Below are 17,539 nucleotides of genomic sequence, written 5' to 3' on the forward strand. Positions count from 1 at the left end.
GTAGCAATTAAGCCATCAAAGGGTGAAATACTGCATAAACAAAACGTGCATCTTCAATGTGTATAATTCTTAAAGGGGCACTCCACCACTTTTCAACCTATGTTCATATAATTGGTCCTCACTCAAAAATAGCTTTTTTCTTTTTCTCAGAGGAGGGCTGTGGGCAGGTCAGAAACCCATAGTCTTGTGACATCATCGATTGTCAATCCAGCTTATAGAAACTGCAGGCTTTCTATTCCTGAAAAGTTGCAATTTTAAAGTGGAAGCCATTGTTCTCGCGATAATAAAAATCTAAATGTTTTTTTCAAAAATATTGATTAAATTTTTTTTGGGGAAAATGATGATGTCACAAGACTATGGATTCTGAACTTCCCACAGCTCTCCTAGGAGACTTGGACTGAGTAGAAAAAAATTGTGATATTTTATCATGAACATTAGTGAGGACCTATTATATGAAGACAGGTTGAAAAGTGGTGAACTACTCCTTTAAGCATTGAAGAAAAGGGTAATTACCTTTTCATTTCACACCCATGTGCTTCATAAATCATACAGAGATGTTTCAACCGGTTGCAAGGGCCCGAGGGTCACGATGATACTTGCTAACACAAAACTATGTAAACATTTGGCTACATTAAAACAAGGGACGAGATAAAAACTTTCAGTTACATTTGAGTTTTTAAAGGGATATTCCACTTTCAAAAAAACTTTTGGTCATTTTATTGTCTAATCAGGCGTTTATGAACACCCTGAACAGTTTTTAATTTGCTTCATTCAATATTTAGATATTTGATGTAAATGTTACCAGGCCCTCCAGGCCCAGGGCCCCTCCCCACACACACCCATTGTAACTTCAAACTTCATTTTAACCATGATAAATTCATTAAATACACCCATTATTTTTTTCTGGTGACTCATATTACCCTCCTAATATGTGAGCTGGCCGTGTTTTTTCAATAACTTTTTTCATTTATTGTTATATGAGACTAGATATCATATGGGATTTGGGATATCTTAACCTTATGATATAAGTGTTTTCTTTTCCTGGCTTTAATCACGAAAGGGATAGCTCACCGCAAAAAAAGTACTTATTGTCTATTGATTACTCACCCCATGGAGATTTAAATACATTCTTTTGTTTTTGTTCGCATTCCTAAGCCAATAATTTGATGACTAGCAGTTGTTCCCTATGGAGACACAAAGAGTCTCCTCAAATTATTGGCTTTTGGAATGCGACAAAAACAAAAATAATATCCATGAATTCAAGTCTCTGTGGGGTGAGTAATCACCCCCAAAAAGCTTTTTTTTTTTTATGTACAGAAGAATTAATATATTTACAATATTGATCTCAAGGTATTTGGTCAAACTAAATTACATTTCCCCAAACTCATCATTACCAACACTTTCCAACTGGAACTCGTTTTCCAAACTCACTTGAGTCTGGGATGAAACTGGGACAGTGAAGACCAGAGAGAGTTGGACAGTCTTTTACACAGTAATAATCAGCTTGACATGAAATAGTTTGAGAACCACTGGTTTAAACAACGTTTAAGAAATAAGCCCAAATATGCTACTACCGATATTTACAACCAACTTTGTACCTGATGATGGTGGTGGTGGTGGTCCATTCTGGTGCATAAGCCCTCGCCTTGACTCCTTATATTCTCAATGGATCCAGTAGGATCCATTGAGCAGCACCCGGTTGGACAGCTGTCCTGTACCTTCTAGACGTAGTAGAATAGATCTTCTATTGGTTCTTAACCATCAACACTTTGGCTGGGGACTCCCTGTCAACTCTCAAGGACCCCTGGGGGTCCCCATGTTGAGAACCAGTGTTTAAATAGCTACTGCATGACTAGGACAGGATTCTCCATCCTTATGGTTCAGCCTGTGGTTGCCGTTGATAAAATATCTTGCGTTTCTACTAGGCCAGTCCTGGCCTCTCAAATTCATGTGAGTGTGCTTTTGTACAAGAAATCTGGAGAATAGCTCAATTTGGTTTGTCTTTTCATATGTACTCCTCTCCTATCTGACTGGTTGGTAAGCTACATTTAGATTATGTGGTCAGTGTAAAAGTCCCTAATGAATAGACTATGACTAGTGATGGGACATTAAGAGATATTATCGTTTATCGTGATAAAAAACACTCACGAAAATCATATCGTGGAGATTTAATTTATCGCAAAATCGTCCTCCGTCATGCACTGGGATCAATTCACCTTGTATTTGCCGAGCTGCATATCCGGTACCACTTAAACCCTCTATTGGTAAAACGTACTTATTATAATAATAATATACGTTCTTGATAGTCTTTTTTTCACTTGACTAAATTTCTTTGCCAAAGAATAGCCGATCTACAAGCTCACAACGCGTCGCAACGCAATAGTATATGTTAAAACAGCACACAGTGACCATTGTGGCCAAGTAGAAGTATCAATACCCTAGCAGAAATAGTTGTTACAAGTTCAGTATGTATCAAGTTTATTTGAGTAAATGCCCATTCCCACTGGGCCAGATAAACAGAAGTGCATTGAAGTGGATGGTAAGATACAGATAAAAAAAAAACATCTGTGACAGATATTTTTTATCTGTATCTTACCATCCACTTGGATGGAGACAGATATTCTTTATCTGTTTATCTGGCCTAGTGCATTGGAACGGGCCTTAAAAGTACTAAAGTATTGGGCATGTATGTTCAACAAATGAACAAAAGTTTTTTTCTTTTTTGTAGTGGAGTAGAAGTAAAAGTATTGAAAATGTGAAATACTCCAGTACAGTAACAATACCTCAAAACTGTACTCATGTACAGAACTCCTTTACCACTGCTAATGAACCAAACAGGCTTGGTGACAAATAGCTAATCCCTGCAGGGACAGTTTAAACATTAACACCAGCTTTGAGCAGAATGTTCCAAATAGTTAGTTGTAGCTGCAGGCACACTGGCACACAGAAAACTCATTAGGATAGGCCTACATTTATAATAGGACAGACTTACATTTTTGAGCGGTGGTCACAACGCTCCTATACGTGGCCGTGTGTGTGGGTCTGTCTGTCTGTCTGTTTGTCTGTCTGTCTGTCTGTCTGTCTCCGTGTCCGTAGCCTGCAGTAACCTTTTCTGACCACACATGTTAAGGGAGGGGCGCTGTTGCACACACACACACACACACACACACACACACACACACACACTCACACACACCACCGCTCAGTTCACATAAGTGTGATTTTTTTTTTATAACTTTGTATTAATTAACCAGATGGCTCAACTTTTACACTTCCGAGGTAGGCCCTAATGCTGTCACAAACCCATTTTGGTCATGAAATTGGTGATTTTTTTCATTCTTATCTATTTGAACCCATTTAGGCCTAGAATTATTGAATGCTTTAACCAGTGAAAAATAGCAGATATACAAGTTCGCAGCTTGTATATCTGCATATCTCGCGGCTACTCGGTGTAGATCTGCTATTTTTGAAAAAGTTGTGAAAATGTGTGCAAATCTTTGAATTTATGTATTTTCAAAGCGAACGTTTGTAACTCAAATTTTGCTTCCGGGTGGTCCCTGGAACTAAATATTTTGAGATGGGCGAGATAGAAACCTTAGAAGGATTCAAAAGACACTTATAGAATCGGGTCAAATTCTAATTTTCACGATTTTTCAAAAATAGCAGATCTACAAGCTCGCAGCACTATGAATGGGTTAAGGTGAAAATAACAGACCTTAAAGCATGTCACATCAAGCCTAAGTTACATTAATATTGAGGATTTTTATGTGGAGCATGCACTAGATTCTCTACATCAGCGCTTGTCAAACCTCTTTGTGGTAAGGACCCCCATATTTATATGTAGGCCTATTTGGCTGTGGACCCCCATCTGACAACGTATTGTGCCAAGGACCCAATACAAGATGTAAGTGGTTAAACTGATTTAGATATGCATTAACTAATTTAGCAGAGGACCCCCTGAAACCCATTCAAGGACCCCTGGGGGTCCCCGATGCCTACTTTGAGAACCCCTGCATTCGACCACGGACCACCATAACTCTGAGAGCTGTTTTTGTAACACTGCATTTGAAGCAATGTCTATGATGCTTTATAACCATATTGTATTGTCACTTAGAAGTCTGTATACTTACACTTAGTTATAAGAACTCATACATTACTTAACACAGTGTTTCTCAACCTTCTTTCTGCATGAGCACACTTCTCATGTCCCAAGAATCCATGGGCACACCAACATAATACGGAGGTGTAAATATCATCACTGTCGGGAAGAAACCTTGTACCTCCAAGTTTCAAATGTGTACGTTTCTTCGCAAAGTAAAGCCCTGCTTCATCATACAAGGCTGTCGCACAACAGTAGTGAAAACAGCAGATCACAACGAGGCGTTGTGTGCTTGTAGATCAGCTGTTTTCACGAGTTTAAATCATTTTTAAAATGATGAATACAATACTGGCTTTCAAGCAGTTTCAAGGGGCACACTTGACCCTTCTCAGGGGCTCACCAAAGGTCCCCAGGCACAGTGGTTGAGAAACACTGACTTAACGCATTGTGTGAGACTATGCTGCAGTGCCACATAGACCCACTAGGTGGCCTCAATACACCACCAAACCGTGTTAGAGAACAGGAGATTCTACATGAAAGTAATGATTCACAACTGCAATTTAAATGATGTGTGTAAGCATATGCTACTAGGCATAACTGCAGTTGAATTACTATATAATTTAGACCTTTTTGTATTGAAGTTTAAGCTTTTTTTTTTTTTACATTATTCATCCAGGGAGTTTTAAAGTGCCTGGTCTTCAGTAATGCCTGGCTTAACACTTTAGTTATGTTGACCTCTGAACAGCTTCACCGGACTGCAAAAGAAGCATTTAAAGGTTGAAATAGTAACAAAAATCTGTGTTTTAAAAAACATGTTTGTTATAGACCTTTTCCCCAGAGCGCTGCCGTGTAGCTGCGGTTTCGCCACACACACACAACACAGCTCTGACAAACCTGTCTGTAGTCACATAAAATTGTACTGATATGGCATTCTGATTGTTTTCCTCACGTGATGTTTATATACCTCATACTCCCATATGACCACATGAAGTTCCAGATCGACATTAAGCCGTATCGTTACTGACCCCGTCTTGTGACGAGTAGGCCTCGTTTCCATGTTGAAACATTTTCACATTACAAAACATAGCAGATCTACAAGCTTACAACACTTGTAAGCTTGTAGATCAGCCATTTCTATAAAATATAAAAAATATATATTATTAAATGTCAGTAATGTATATTTCTATTTAGGTTTCATCATATATGCCCTGTGCAATTTTGTGATTACAAAGCCTAAAACACAAATTTAAAATGATATTCACGTTCCAACGTTTAATGCAAAAACACTATTAAACTGTTTGTGTGCAATTAATCGTCGGCTAAAATGTTGTAATCGTTGACTGTCCAGGCGGTGATGAGACAAACCAACTTGACGCCTCCAAAAACCTCAATGAAGCACACAGACAACACGCGACATGTTTGGATTTCTTTACCCCCCAAAGTTTGTGTATATTTTACTTCCATCACAGGTTTCCAATGGGTACAGTTTGACTGAGCGACAAATAAATTACAGACAAGACCAGTGGCAGAGAGAGAGGAGAGAGGCAGACCAGAGAGGGGCGAGGACGACACGCTAGAGGAAAAGACAAAGACGGGGCAGATTGAGAACGAGAACTACGGATTTTAACCACTTTAACTTCATACTTAAGCTATTCAAAAATAGTAGCTCTACAAGCTCATAGCGCGGCACCGAGTGCCGCGCTATGAGCTTGTAGATCTGCTATTTTTTGGAAGAATCCTGACAATTTGTGCCAAGTCTTTGAATATATTGACTACAAATGTCGTCTAAATCCTTCTAAGGTTTTTGAAAAACCCATGTTTCTATCGTCAGCAGTTCTCAAACTTTTTCATGTCAAGGACCCCCAGAATGATATGTATTTGTTCCAGGGACCCCCCAGAAGCAAAGATTTGAGTTGCAAATGTTCACTTTAAATCACATCAGACTTTTACACAGTGGGTTAGGGTTTAACCCATTTAGGCCTAGAATTATTGAATGCTTTAACTATTGAAAAATAGCAGATATACAAGCTCACAGCGTGGCACCAAGTGCCGCGCTGCGAGCTTGTAGATCTGCCATTTTTGAAAAATCATAAAAATGTGTGAAAATCTTTGAATATCTCACTTTTAAAGTGAACATTTGTAACTCAAATATTTGCTTCTGGGGGGTCCCTCATACAAAATATTTTTGAGACAGGGGTCGGCAACCAAATACATATCATTCTAGGGGTCCTTGACATGAAAGGGTTTGAGAACACTGACGTAGAAACATGTGTTTTTAAAAAAAAAGAAACAGGATTTAGAACACACTTATAGAATTGGGTCAAAATCGGGTCAAAATACAAATGTTCACGATTTTTCAAAAATAGCAGATATACAAGCTCGCAGCGCGGCATTCGGTGCCGCGCTGTGAGCTTGTAGATCTGCTATTTTTCAATAGTTAAAGCATAAAATAATAATTAACTTCTGATCTGCCTCTCCCGAGAGCGACGGAAAAGAAAGCATGTAAGCAAACCACACGGTCACGTCCCCCAAAATAAAATAAAAACATCTTCCATGGAACATAACGGGTAAGAACAAGCACCAGAGTTAAAAAGAGCGGGGAAATTAAGAGACAAAGCAAAAGAGAAAGCAGACTCTCGTACACAACCTTCCAAAAATAATATGCATATAGATAAAAAAAATAATAATACAAAAAGAAAAAAGATTTTTTTGTTAGATTTTTACTTGAAAAAATACCTTTAAAAAGTAACAAATCAACAGAACATTAGTGGCTAGACGTTCCGAGCTTCTAATCCGACATTTTCCAACAACAGAAAAAAGAACAATGACGAGAATCCGTTCCGAGGTGCGCTTGATTTTTAGCCTGCCTTTACATAACGGCACTTGCACTTCGCAAGCCCCATACAAGGCCTTGGCGACCACAAACCAAGCGCAACTCAACGTGCAGTAGAGGCGTTTTCAGAATGTGCCTTCCACCTACTGTACGTAGCTCCGGTGTGAACGTAAACATGACGTGGTGGGAGGGTGGGGGGCTCTGGTCCATAGCGTTAGTGGAGTTCTCCCTAACGCTATGTTCCTCTGCCTCCCAAATCCTTGGCAAATCCGGAAAGACCCGTCGTCTGGTCCGAAAATAACACAAACTGTTTCGCCCCTCACCAAACCAAAGGTATCAGTGGACAGTTGAAAGCTTACTCTACTTAGTGGACGCGGTCTGAGCCCCATACCACACAATTAAAATACATTTCTAGGGCAAAATGAAAAATATTCTACCAGATGGGGACTCCATTTCTTCTAGTTTTTCCACTATTTGTCGTTGGCAACAAGGTGCCAACTCACTACTGCCGCACAGGTCAGAGGACCGAATTACACAGAGCATTAGTCTCATTGGGTGTTATTCAACTCTGCAACGTTGGAAGCGCTGTTTCGTAAAAACAAGTCTTCAACCAGGAAGACTGTCTTCATCCGGTGGATTATTTTTCATTTTGCCCTAGAAATGTATTTTAATCGTGTGGTGGGGGGCTCAGACCATGTCCACTAAATAGAGTAAGCTTTCAACTGTCCACTGATACCTTTGGTTTGGTGAGGGGCGAAACAGTTTTTGTTATTTTCGGACCAGACGACGGGTCTTTCCGGATTTGCCAAGGATTTGGGGAGGTAGAGGAACATAGCGTTAGGGAGAACTCCACTAACGCTATGGACCAGAGCTAGGTGGGGGGCAGGTTTTATTTATTTATTTCGCTAAGGGGAAAGGATTGTTTGGAGGGAGGGAGTGTGGATGCTGTCCTATTATCACGGTTATGTATTATTGTTATTAATATTAAGACTTGTCGGCTAACTTGAGGAGGTTGTCTTTGCTCCTTCTCTTCACGTCCCAGTTGTAGACTCGTGCCATGTCTGAAGAGGACGGGGTGGGTTAAGGTGCAATCATCCTAGAAATGGAATATTTACTGGATACTGTAGTATTAACTGTGGGAGAGGTAAAAAACTAAAGCATAATCATCACAACAGTACAATACAAATAATTGCCCCCTTCATAAATGTGGGAGTGGTTCCACTAAAAGCAATTAAATAATTATTCTAGACAAAATATGGCAGTGCACTCTAGGGCAGTGATACTCAAACTCCGGCCTGCGGGCCACCTACAATTATGACCCAGCTTAATGTCCTCGTAGTCACGCATCCAACAAGCTTTAAACTGAGCAGATTGGACCTTCCGTTCCAGAGATAATGGCCAAAACATATTTTTTTTTCAGTGGCTCTGTCCAATAGAGTAGCATACCCAAAACGTCATTGTAGTCCTAATGCAAATCAAATGGAAGAGAGATGTACTGTAGCTTTACTTACAGTAACAACTGCATCATTAGCCATTTGGTAGCTAAACAGTCTGGGTAATCTATTTTAAGTAGATTGTTTGATTTGATTTTCCTTAGCCAAAACTATCTATTTTCACAAGTTTATTTTCTGTAAAATGCCATTAGTGTTGAATGTGGGCCGAGTCATAAATGACATGACTCAGAGCCAATAGAGTCTGATTGCAGACCACGTGGATGCAGACAGGCCAATATGAGTGGTTGGAGTTGGCACTCCCAGACTGTGATAGACAGACGGCCACATCCAATCACCTGCTAAAGAATTTGAAAAAATGGCCTGCCCCTTACATCGGGTCTGCCCGAGAGATCCCAGATGATGGTAAGCAGAGCGGTAAGCAGCCAGGCATACGCACTGCTGCCATTATTTGGTTGTGGGGGTCCCTGCTTCATCTCTCTCTCAACTAAGGGGTCCTTGGCCTGAAAACGTTGAAGACCCCTGGCTTAAAACCACAAATGGTAGGCACATAAACGGACGAAGACCCTGTGTTTACGTTGGAAGGATACTGACTTCGGTGGTGGTGAACTGGTCTCTCAGGAAGTCCAGGTCTTCCTCGAGAGATTCTAGATTACGAGACGCCGTGGAGAAGTTCTTTTCTAGGAGGGCCTGTGCCTCGTCGATGTCGTACTCTAGCATGACGTTGGCCTTCAGAGAGGGAGAGGAAGAGGAGGGGAGGAACGAGGGAAGACAAAGGAAGGTTGAAAAGATAATGTTTCTCTTAGTTGTCCAGTGCTTAGCTGTGGCAACAACCGAAAGACAGCACTTAGGTTTTAGCGTTTAGTGGGAATATGATGAACGAAGTGAGGTCACAATTGAGAGCTACTTATCTACATTTAGGGCTGTCACAATTATTACATAATCGTCTAATCGCAGTTATTTTTCATAATCGTCAGAATCGTTTCCATGTTGAAAAATGTTCATATGTTTTTTTTAAAGTAAAAAATAGTGGAAATAGCTGATTTCTATTGTTTTTTTTTTAAAGTATAAAGTTGTCAAATATGTCAGTAATTTCTATGTATATTTCGGTTATGTGTCATATCTGCCATGTGCAACTTCAAAGCCTAAAAGCCAAACAGAAATGTAATCGTCAACGACAAAAACACAATTAAATCGTTCATCGCAATTATTTGAGTGAATCGTCATGTAAAATGTCATAATCGTGACAGCCTTATCTACAGTTAAATTCAATCGTTTAAAAAAAAAAGCTAAAAAGACCACTAAGCCCTTTTCATCTAGCAAAGCTGCTTAAAGACGTACATTTGTACAGCATAAATGTGACCCTGTTTCCTTTTTCATGGGTTTCATTTTCTGCTCATCTCTCTTGTCTACAGTGCATCTGAAAAGCTACCATCAAACCCCACGCATGTGAAATCAGGGTTGATATACTTACACCTAGCCACAAGCACACTTTGTCAGTGGGTGGGACTGACGCCTTGCAGTAAACATTCTCAGCCAATAGGAAGTGTGTGCTCATTGGTTCCGTGGTTTCCTGGTTTAAAGAAACAAAAACAAAGTAAAAATAATGTTATAGCCGTTACAACAGGATTTCACATTAACTTTTATTCATCGTTCCCTTATCTATAGCTATAAGTAGTAGTCACAATTTCGTCTTCAAGTTCATCATTTTCCATTATTTTAATTCATGGTCTGAAGGGATGGGACGATATGAAAATGTCATAATCACGATTATTGTGACCAAAGAAATCACGATTTACGATATTATCGCGATAATCAAAATCCATTATCCTGGGGCAGAACATGTGCCAAAAAATAGCTGAACTACAAGCTCACAACGCGTTGCAAGGCGACGCGTTGTGAGCTTGTAGATCGGCTATTTTTTCGCTAAGACATTTGATAGAGTGAAAAAAGGTCTATCAAGTACGTATATTATAAGTACCTTTTACCAATTATTATAGAGGGTTTAAGTGGTGCCGGATATGCAGCTCGGCAAATAAAAGGTGAATTGATCCCAGTGCATGACGGAGGACGATATCACGATAAATGTAATCTCCACGATACGATTATCGTGAGTGTTTTTTATCGCGATAAACGATAATATCGCTTATGATCCCATCCCTAATGGTCTGGTTAACCTGTGACATTCTCAGAATTCCTCAAAACCCACATATTACAAAGCTTGATTACCTTTTTCTTCTGCATGTGTAGTAGGATTTCTAGTGTCTGCTTGATCTGTGGGATCTGATTTTTCAACCTGAAGAGAAGACAGTATGTGTTAGGCAATTATGGAGTCTTCACAAGTCAACCATGGTATAATATAAGCTTAGTTGCAACTTAGCTGCATTATCAGGCTCCAAAAATAACCCATCTACAAGCTCGCACAATGCAGGCAAGTATAAATCAGGTAGCCATACGTGATAACGCTCGAAGACTAGTCAAGTGATTTCCAAACTAAAAAGCAGTTATAATTTCAAGATATGAGTATTTGAATTAGCCATTAGCTATGCCCCTCCCGAAAAGCTTGTCCAATGCTCGAAGACTTCTGTAGACGTTTTCTCTGTTATAAAGGACAGAGATAGGGGTCTGCTGGTAAGCCCGTTTGAGTCCCTTACTGCTCCAGCAAAATATAAGGTAATTAGGAACCTCCAATATGTCTTTTCCAATAAAGAAGTGTTTTACACAAGCTTGTATCGGATTCGGAATCTCATTGCTTTTCCTCGTCAGAACTCTTCCTAGTATGAGCTAATAGGGAAGGGGATCAACGTCAACGCCATGATCAACCAACATTGTAGCAATGAGATTCCGAGACAACCTTGAGTAAAACACTTCTTTATTGGAAAAGATATGAACTTACACATTCCTTAGAGATTCCTAATCGATAGATTACACTTGGACCAGACGGTAAGCACCTTATATTTTGCCTTTGTACATGTTTGGAGCAGTAAGGGACTCAAACGGGCTTACCAGCAGACCCCTATCTCTGTCCTTTACAAAAATAAAAGTCCTCTACAAATGCTATAAATCAGGCTAGGGGTGGGCGATATGGAGAAATATGCTATCACGATATGTTTCCAAGCTGTATCACAATACACAGTCTTACCACAATTCTTTTTCATGTTGTTTTTATGGTTATTTTTCAAGTTATATTCATTGGAGGATGGATCGCACACAGCCATCTTCAGTGTATCTGAAGGCTGATAGCCGAAACGTTTGTTTCTCATCCATGTAATAATAAAGAAAGAAAAAACAACTCTTGCCACTGTGTGCGATCCATCCTCCAATGAATACATGTTGATCTAAAGGGACACCGCACCAGTCGAGTCAGAGCGCAGTGGTAACCAAAAAGTCTATTTTTCAAGTTACCCAACAGTACAACCACCTGCAAGGTAACAAAAACTAAAAGAAAAAGGAAACCATAACAGACCATTTAGACCAACGGTCCTCAAAGTGGGGTCCAGGCACTCTCTGGGTTACTTTTGGGAGGTCTAAATCGACCCTTACAAATGGACCCGTAAGGGAAGACCGTGACATTTTAAAGTTTGAGAACTACTGATTTAGACCAAAATGCAGGTTTAAATGGATTCTGCAATGAATCTCTGTATTAACAATTCAACAGGATTTTTTACAAGGCTCCCTTATTGTATCACGATACATACGATATCTCTGAAAAGGCAATATCATGGAGACATTGTATCGTCTTAACGATATTTATCACCATATCGCCCACTCCTAAATCAGGCATCGCTATCGGTGTTGTTACCTGAGCTTCTTTTGGCCCAGGTTGACTTCCATGTACTTGTATTTCTGGTACTGCTCGTCCAGTTTCCTCAGGACCGCATCTGCCGTCTCGTTGCCTGGCTGCTTCATAAACGATTCCACATCCTCCTGAAACAGCAACAAAGAAGGCAGGCAAGCCGTGATGAGCTTAAGACGATACAGAGGTTGTGTTTTAACACTTATGTTGCAATGATTTTTTTCTCTTCAATGTCTCGCGTTGCCATGGTTACCATAGACTTCCATGTAATTGTGCAATTGTGTAAAAAGTGCACGCCCATGCCTAGATGATGCACCACGTGTGTAGATGCTGTTCACAGCTTTCAAACAAAAAAATCTGCTTGGAAATCCGTTCAGGCATTCATGATTTATGGGCCATTATGTTTTCTTCAGATGTAAACAAACATGGCTGCCATGTTTGAAAGAATGGGTTGGTATGGGGGTTAAACATGCAATTTCGCGATCGCGATCATGCCTAACACATTTCTGGAGGTCCAAAAAAAAATTGAAAAAATTTTTTTTTGAAAAAAAAAAAAAAAAAAAAAAAAAAAAAATCAAAAACGGCCCAAACTCGGGAAACTCGGGGTTGGCACAGCGTTGGTATCAATACAAACTCGGGAAACTCGGGGTTGGCACCAGATGTTAACAGTGTGTCACAACTAAGCGGATATGCTTCAGACTCTATGGGGCTCTTAAACCCATATAGGCCTGAACGCAAATCTGTGTCACATTGGATTTGAACCACTTTAACCATTATTTTATGCTTTAACTATTCAAAAATAGCAGATATACATTACAGAGCATGGCACGAGTGCCTCACTGCCAGAAGATTTGTGCAAGTCTTTGAATGGTTTTCAAACTTTTTCATGTCAAGGACCCACAACATTCCAGGTATTTGGCCGCCCCCCCCCCCCCCCCATCTCAAAATATGTTGTTCCATTGACCACCCAGAAGCAAATATTTCAGTTACAAATGTTTGCTTTTAAAAAGACATATTCAAAGAAAATCATGATTTTTCAAAAATAGCAGATCTACAAGCTCGCAGCGTGGCACACATCTTAAATCTGAGGCTTTAATACATTTTAAATCATTAAAAAAAAAAAAAAAAAAAAGCTGTGCCATGTGTTCCAAACGACAAAAATTGCTTTTAGTTTCAAAACCTTTATACCCGACGACAATGTGACAAAGCTCTGTTTACACAATGCAGTGCCCCTTCCAACTGTATACGTTCCCCATTTTCAACAGTTTTTGTTATATTTTCACACTTGCGTTGGCAATGTAAAATGTATGTTTTTGTCGTACGGCCCCTCTCGCCCAAACATTACTTGAAGTCCGTACACAGAAGTCCCCGGACGGGTGCTTCTGCGTACGGACTGTGGTACTGAACATCAGCCAGGATGAGCACATTAAATACCAACAAGCGTCTGTACGGGGCACTACAGAGTATCAGAGGATGAGACTAGCTGGCCACTGCCACCGACACCAAGAACTTGCGGTCCAAAAAGCATGTACTGTGGGAACCAACACACAGGGCATCGATACAGACGTCCCATGCCTACCTATGTGGACGTACTAAAGAAAGATGCTGGGGCAGAAAGCACAAATGAGCTGGCCAGATGTACAGTTGTGCTCGTAACATTAAAGATTCACATTCTTCCGTGGACGCATCGATTACCGTAAAAACACACCTACAGGGGCTGCATTATGACGTTGAGAATCACTTCACTGCTGTCCCTGGTACTTTGTCATCACAATCTGGGAATTGTGCTGAAGATGCCAGGAAGGAATATACTACGGCAATGTGCAGAACAATAACATAGAAAACAACCACTTAACCAAAAATCTGTCTTTTTAAAGCATCTATACACCCGGTTCCCAGAGAATTTACTGTAGCATTATCTGTGGGACACTTCCGGAGAACAGCAGACATACAAGCTCATGTCGCGTCGCAGATGCAACCGTTGTGAGCTTGTAGATCATTCACGGCTGCGACGCCGGAAACTGCCGCACAACTTCTGCGCAATGGACGACGGGACGTGGGAAAGTTGTGGATACAAACACATTTGACCCCGATGACTAATAGTGGACTGTCCAACTGAGGAGTCTGCCCTGTGCCCTATTTAAAACACATTCCACTCTAAGATGTGGGGTGACTGGGGTCTACGTCAATTACCTTAAATACAATCTAATCAGAATGAGCTTTGTCACATCACTGTTTACAGAAGTAAAGAAGAATAGGTTATAGCAGAACTACTCTGTTAAAAGTAAAAGTTTGGAATTTAAAAATGTACTTGAGCAAAAGTACAAAAGTATTGGCATCAAAATGTAGGCTACTTCAAGTACAAAAACACAAAGTACTCATTATGCAGAATGTACTATTTTAAGTTTATAAAAGATTTAAGTGTGTAAAAATCTTTTGAAAATAGCAGATCTACGAGCTCACAATGTGTCGCATCAAGATGCATTGTGAGCTTGTTGATGTTATTTTCAAATGGCCAAAATGTATATAGGGTTGTGTGGTTAATGTATGTTTTGTAATAATAATAAAATGTACAAAGTAACTAGTAACTAACGTTTTCAAATACATGTAGTGGAGTGAAAGTACAATATTTGGATCCGAGATGTAGTGGATTAGGAGTAAAATAATTTAAAATACTCAAGTAAAGTACAAAATTCTACAAATATCTCAAAATTGTATATAGGGACAGTACTTTAAGTAAATATACCTAGTTACTTTACACCAGTGGATGACTGACACTTCTATGATGATAGTATGGATGGTTAAACATTTCTGGGGTGAGTGATAGAATTCCACAGGTCACCACTTTCTGTGCAGCGCCCCAGCCCAACAACAAGCTGCATTCAAGCACATAATGTCCCTAAATGGACACGCAGTAACGTTAAAGCATTAAGTGTAACTGTGTGTAATTGTTGCCTTGCTTGGTCAGCTAGCTGCTTAGCTAGTAGATGGGATTTATGGCTCTTTGAAGTGAGCCGGATCTCTGGGATCCGTTCCTTTCAAAGAGCCGCTCAAAAGACTCATTCTAGTTACTGGTTACTTTGTAGATTTTGATTATAATTACAAATAACTTCAACCCTATGTACATTTTATTTCGGACATATATAGCCTAGGTGCATACGCATACCTGCCATTTGAAAATAGCCGATCTACAAGCTCAGTTGCGACGCATTGTGAGCTTGTAGATCGGCTATTTTCAAATGATTTGTTCAACATTTTATTCTTTGGAAACCCTGTGAAGCAGGACATTCTGCATGATGAGTAGTACTTTCTACTATTAATACTTTTAATTACATTTTGATACCAATAGGCTATTGTACTTTTATAAGTGCATTAACATTCCAAACTTCTACTTGTGGCAGAGTATTTCCACATTGCAGCATCGATACTTTTAGTAAGAAATTGAGTACTTTTCCCACCACTGTTCATTTAGAAAGGAACGGCTCCCTGCTGTGAACAGGATCCCATCGTTCATTTCAAAGAGCCGTTCAAAAGACTCGATTCGTTCTTGAACGTCCCACCTCTACAAGCTAGCTAGCTAGCAAGCAAGCATGACACCCATGCAGCACACACAAACAGCGTATAAACTTCAAGTCATTCGTCTATGCTCCGCCGTCTGCTAACCCATCTTTGGCCCCCGAGAAAGCGTTAATACGCACCACGAATATTGCTTCGGGGATTCCCAAGTGCTTTTTCTTGGTCGCCTGGACGGCATTGCTGTTTTCTATGGTCGTCGCCATCTTGGAGAGAAACCAACTCCTTCCTTCTTTGCCGTGCAAGTGCAACTGAAGGCGTTGTGCGGGTCCCATGCTCTGGAGGGACGGGCAGCGGCGCTGTGATTGGCTAGGGTCGGTTGCTAGGCAACCGTTGGTCTCTTCGGCTGCGTTTGTGCGTGTGGGTTTCCCAACTGGTCTGAGGCCTTATTGATTGAAGACTTTATTAGAAGTTTGCATAGGAAAAGGTACAGTTTCATGACGGTACAGTTCACTGGTACAAGGTCTACTAAAAGGAGATCCATGAAAAGACTAAGCTTATTTCCACAGGAAACCATTTAAGTATCTCATATAACATTGAATGACAGACGAATAGAACAGTAGGCTACTATGCAGTAGATATGTAAAGAAAAGAAAAATGAGAGAACAAAAAAAAAGAGTCTAAATAAACAGTAAGTATATACAAAGAAGGGGCAGGGGAGGGTAGGGTTGGGCTAGGTTAGTTTTTTTTTACCAGTTGCGAACGGCTGCTGCCTGTAAGTGGTTTTTCAGGGCAATTTTAAAGGATGCTAGTGATCCACACTCCTTTATGGCCTTTGGTAAGGCATTCCACATTTTGGTGGTATAGCAGAAAAAAGAGTTTGACCCTTTGTTGGTTTTGACTCTGGGTTGAAAGTGATCTGTGGCGCTGCCTCTGGTGTTGTAATTATGGACATCCTTAACTCTTATACTGCTTTGAACGTTCCTGTTCGCCCCAATTCTTGAGGTCGAGTAGGGCCAATACGGCCGTTCGTTCGTTTGATGTTTTTTATGGATTATGATAAAAGACGTCCTTGCGCAACTTTTGAATGCATAATTGGTCGTCGGTCGTTTTGAGGACAGCCGGAAACCGTTCATAAAAAAAAAAAGTAAACAGACTGTCCTGGCTCCGCCTGCCCAGAGCGACTCTGCGCCTTCCTAGCTGCCAGGGGCGTCAATTGGGTATGGCAGGGGTATGCAGCTGCCATACCTTGACAGGGGGAAATAATAAAAATGTACTTTTCATCGTGCCTGTTGCTAAGGTATGGCAACATGACTGGTGTCTTCACCAGACACCAGTCATGTTGCCATACCTTAGCTTGTTCTGAACTGACGCCACTGCTAGCTGCTAGCAGCCTTGTGGGACTATATTGTTTTATGCATCGGGCTGTTAGTAGAGAAAGAGAGAGAGAAACGTTGGTAAAAGCGATCATTTTGTCGGAAATCAGTTGTTTTATAGTATTAGTAGTATAGTAATTGTAGTAGGTAGTAGTATTTAGCAGTACTAGAATATTGAGATGTATTAGGCCAACTCAGCCTCAACTTGCTGGTATCATTCCGCCGAAGTGCGACCCTCCCCCCCTGGCCGGAGCAGCAGCCAGCAGCAGAGCAGATCCACGGATAGAAACAAACTTTGTTAGAATTAGGATTACAAACCTACCCGCGTTGGTGACTCAGGACCAGGCAGCGCCCACGAATGGTGGTGGTGGTCGTGATGATGATCATGATGATGATGATGATGAAGAAGAGAAAAAGATCACTGTAGCCGTTGGTATTGAAGATAAAAAGATTGAAGATGGTGCCAGTCGC

General features: G+C 40.5%; 1 protein-coding gene across 1 annotated transcript; it reads right to left on the minus strand.

Moving 5' to 3' along the window:
* Positions 1-7,076: 7,076 nt before the first annotated feature.
* Positions 7,077-15,992, minus strand: vbp1 (von Hippel-Lindau binding protein 1). The gene is made up of 6 exons (XM_080741987.1): positions 15,878-15,992; positions 12,186-12,310; positions 10,613-10,679; positions 9,858-9,956; positions 8,974-9,112; positions 7,077-7,993 (listed from the first exon to the last, which is right to left on the minus strand). The coding sequence occupies exons 1-6, from the start codon at positions 15,956-15,958 to the stop codon at positions 7,917-7,919; spliced, it is 588 nt and encodes a 195-aa protein (XP_080598113.1). The 5' UTR covers positions 15,959-15,992; the 3' UTR covers positions 7,077-7,916.
* Positions 15,993-17,539: the final 1,547 nt, after the last annotated feature.

The sequence above is a fragment of the Nannobrachium achirus genome (genome assembly GCF_963921795.1).
Source record: "Nannobrachium achirus genome assembly, chromosome: 14".
In the NCBI taxonomy this organism is placed as follows: Eukaryota; Metazoa; Chordata; class Actinopteri; order Myctophiformes; family Myctophidae; genus Nannobrachium; species Nannobrachium achirus.

Bases quoted from the DNA above. Each gene is read 5' to 3' on its own strand.
- vbp1 (XM_080741987.1), bottom strand. From the start codon at position 15,958: ATGGCGACGACCATAGAAAACAGCAATGCCGTCCAGGCGACCAAGAAA. The intron at 9,113-9,857 runs GTAAGTATATCA...CCCTCTCTGAAG, and splicing joins AAGTGTGCTTGTGGCTAGGT to GCCAACGTCATGCTAGAGTA. The intron at 7,994-8,973 runs GTATCCTTCCAA...CGTCCTCTTCAG, and splicing joins GTTCACCACCACCGAAGTCA to ACATGGCACGAGTCTACAAC.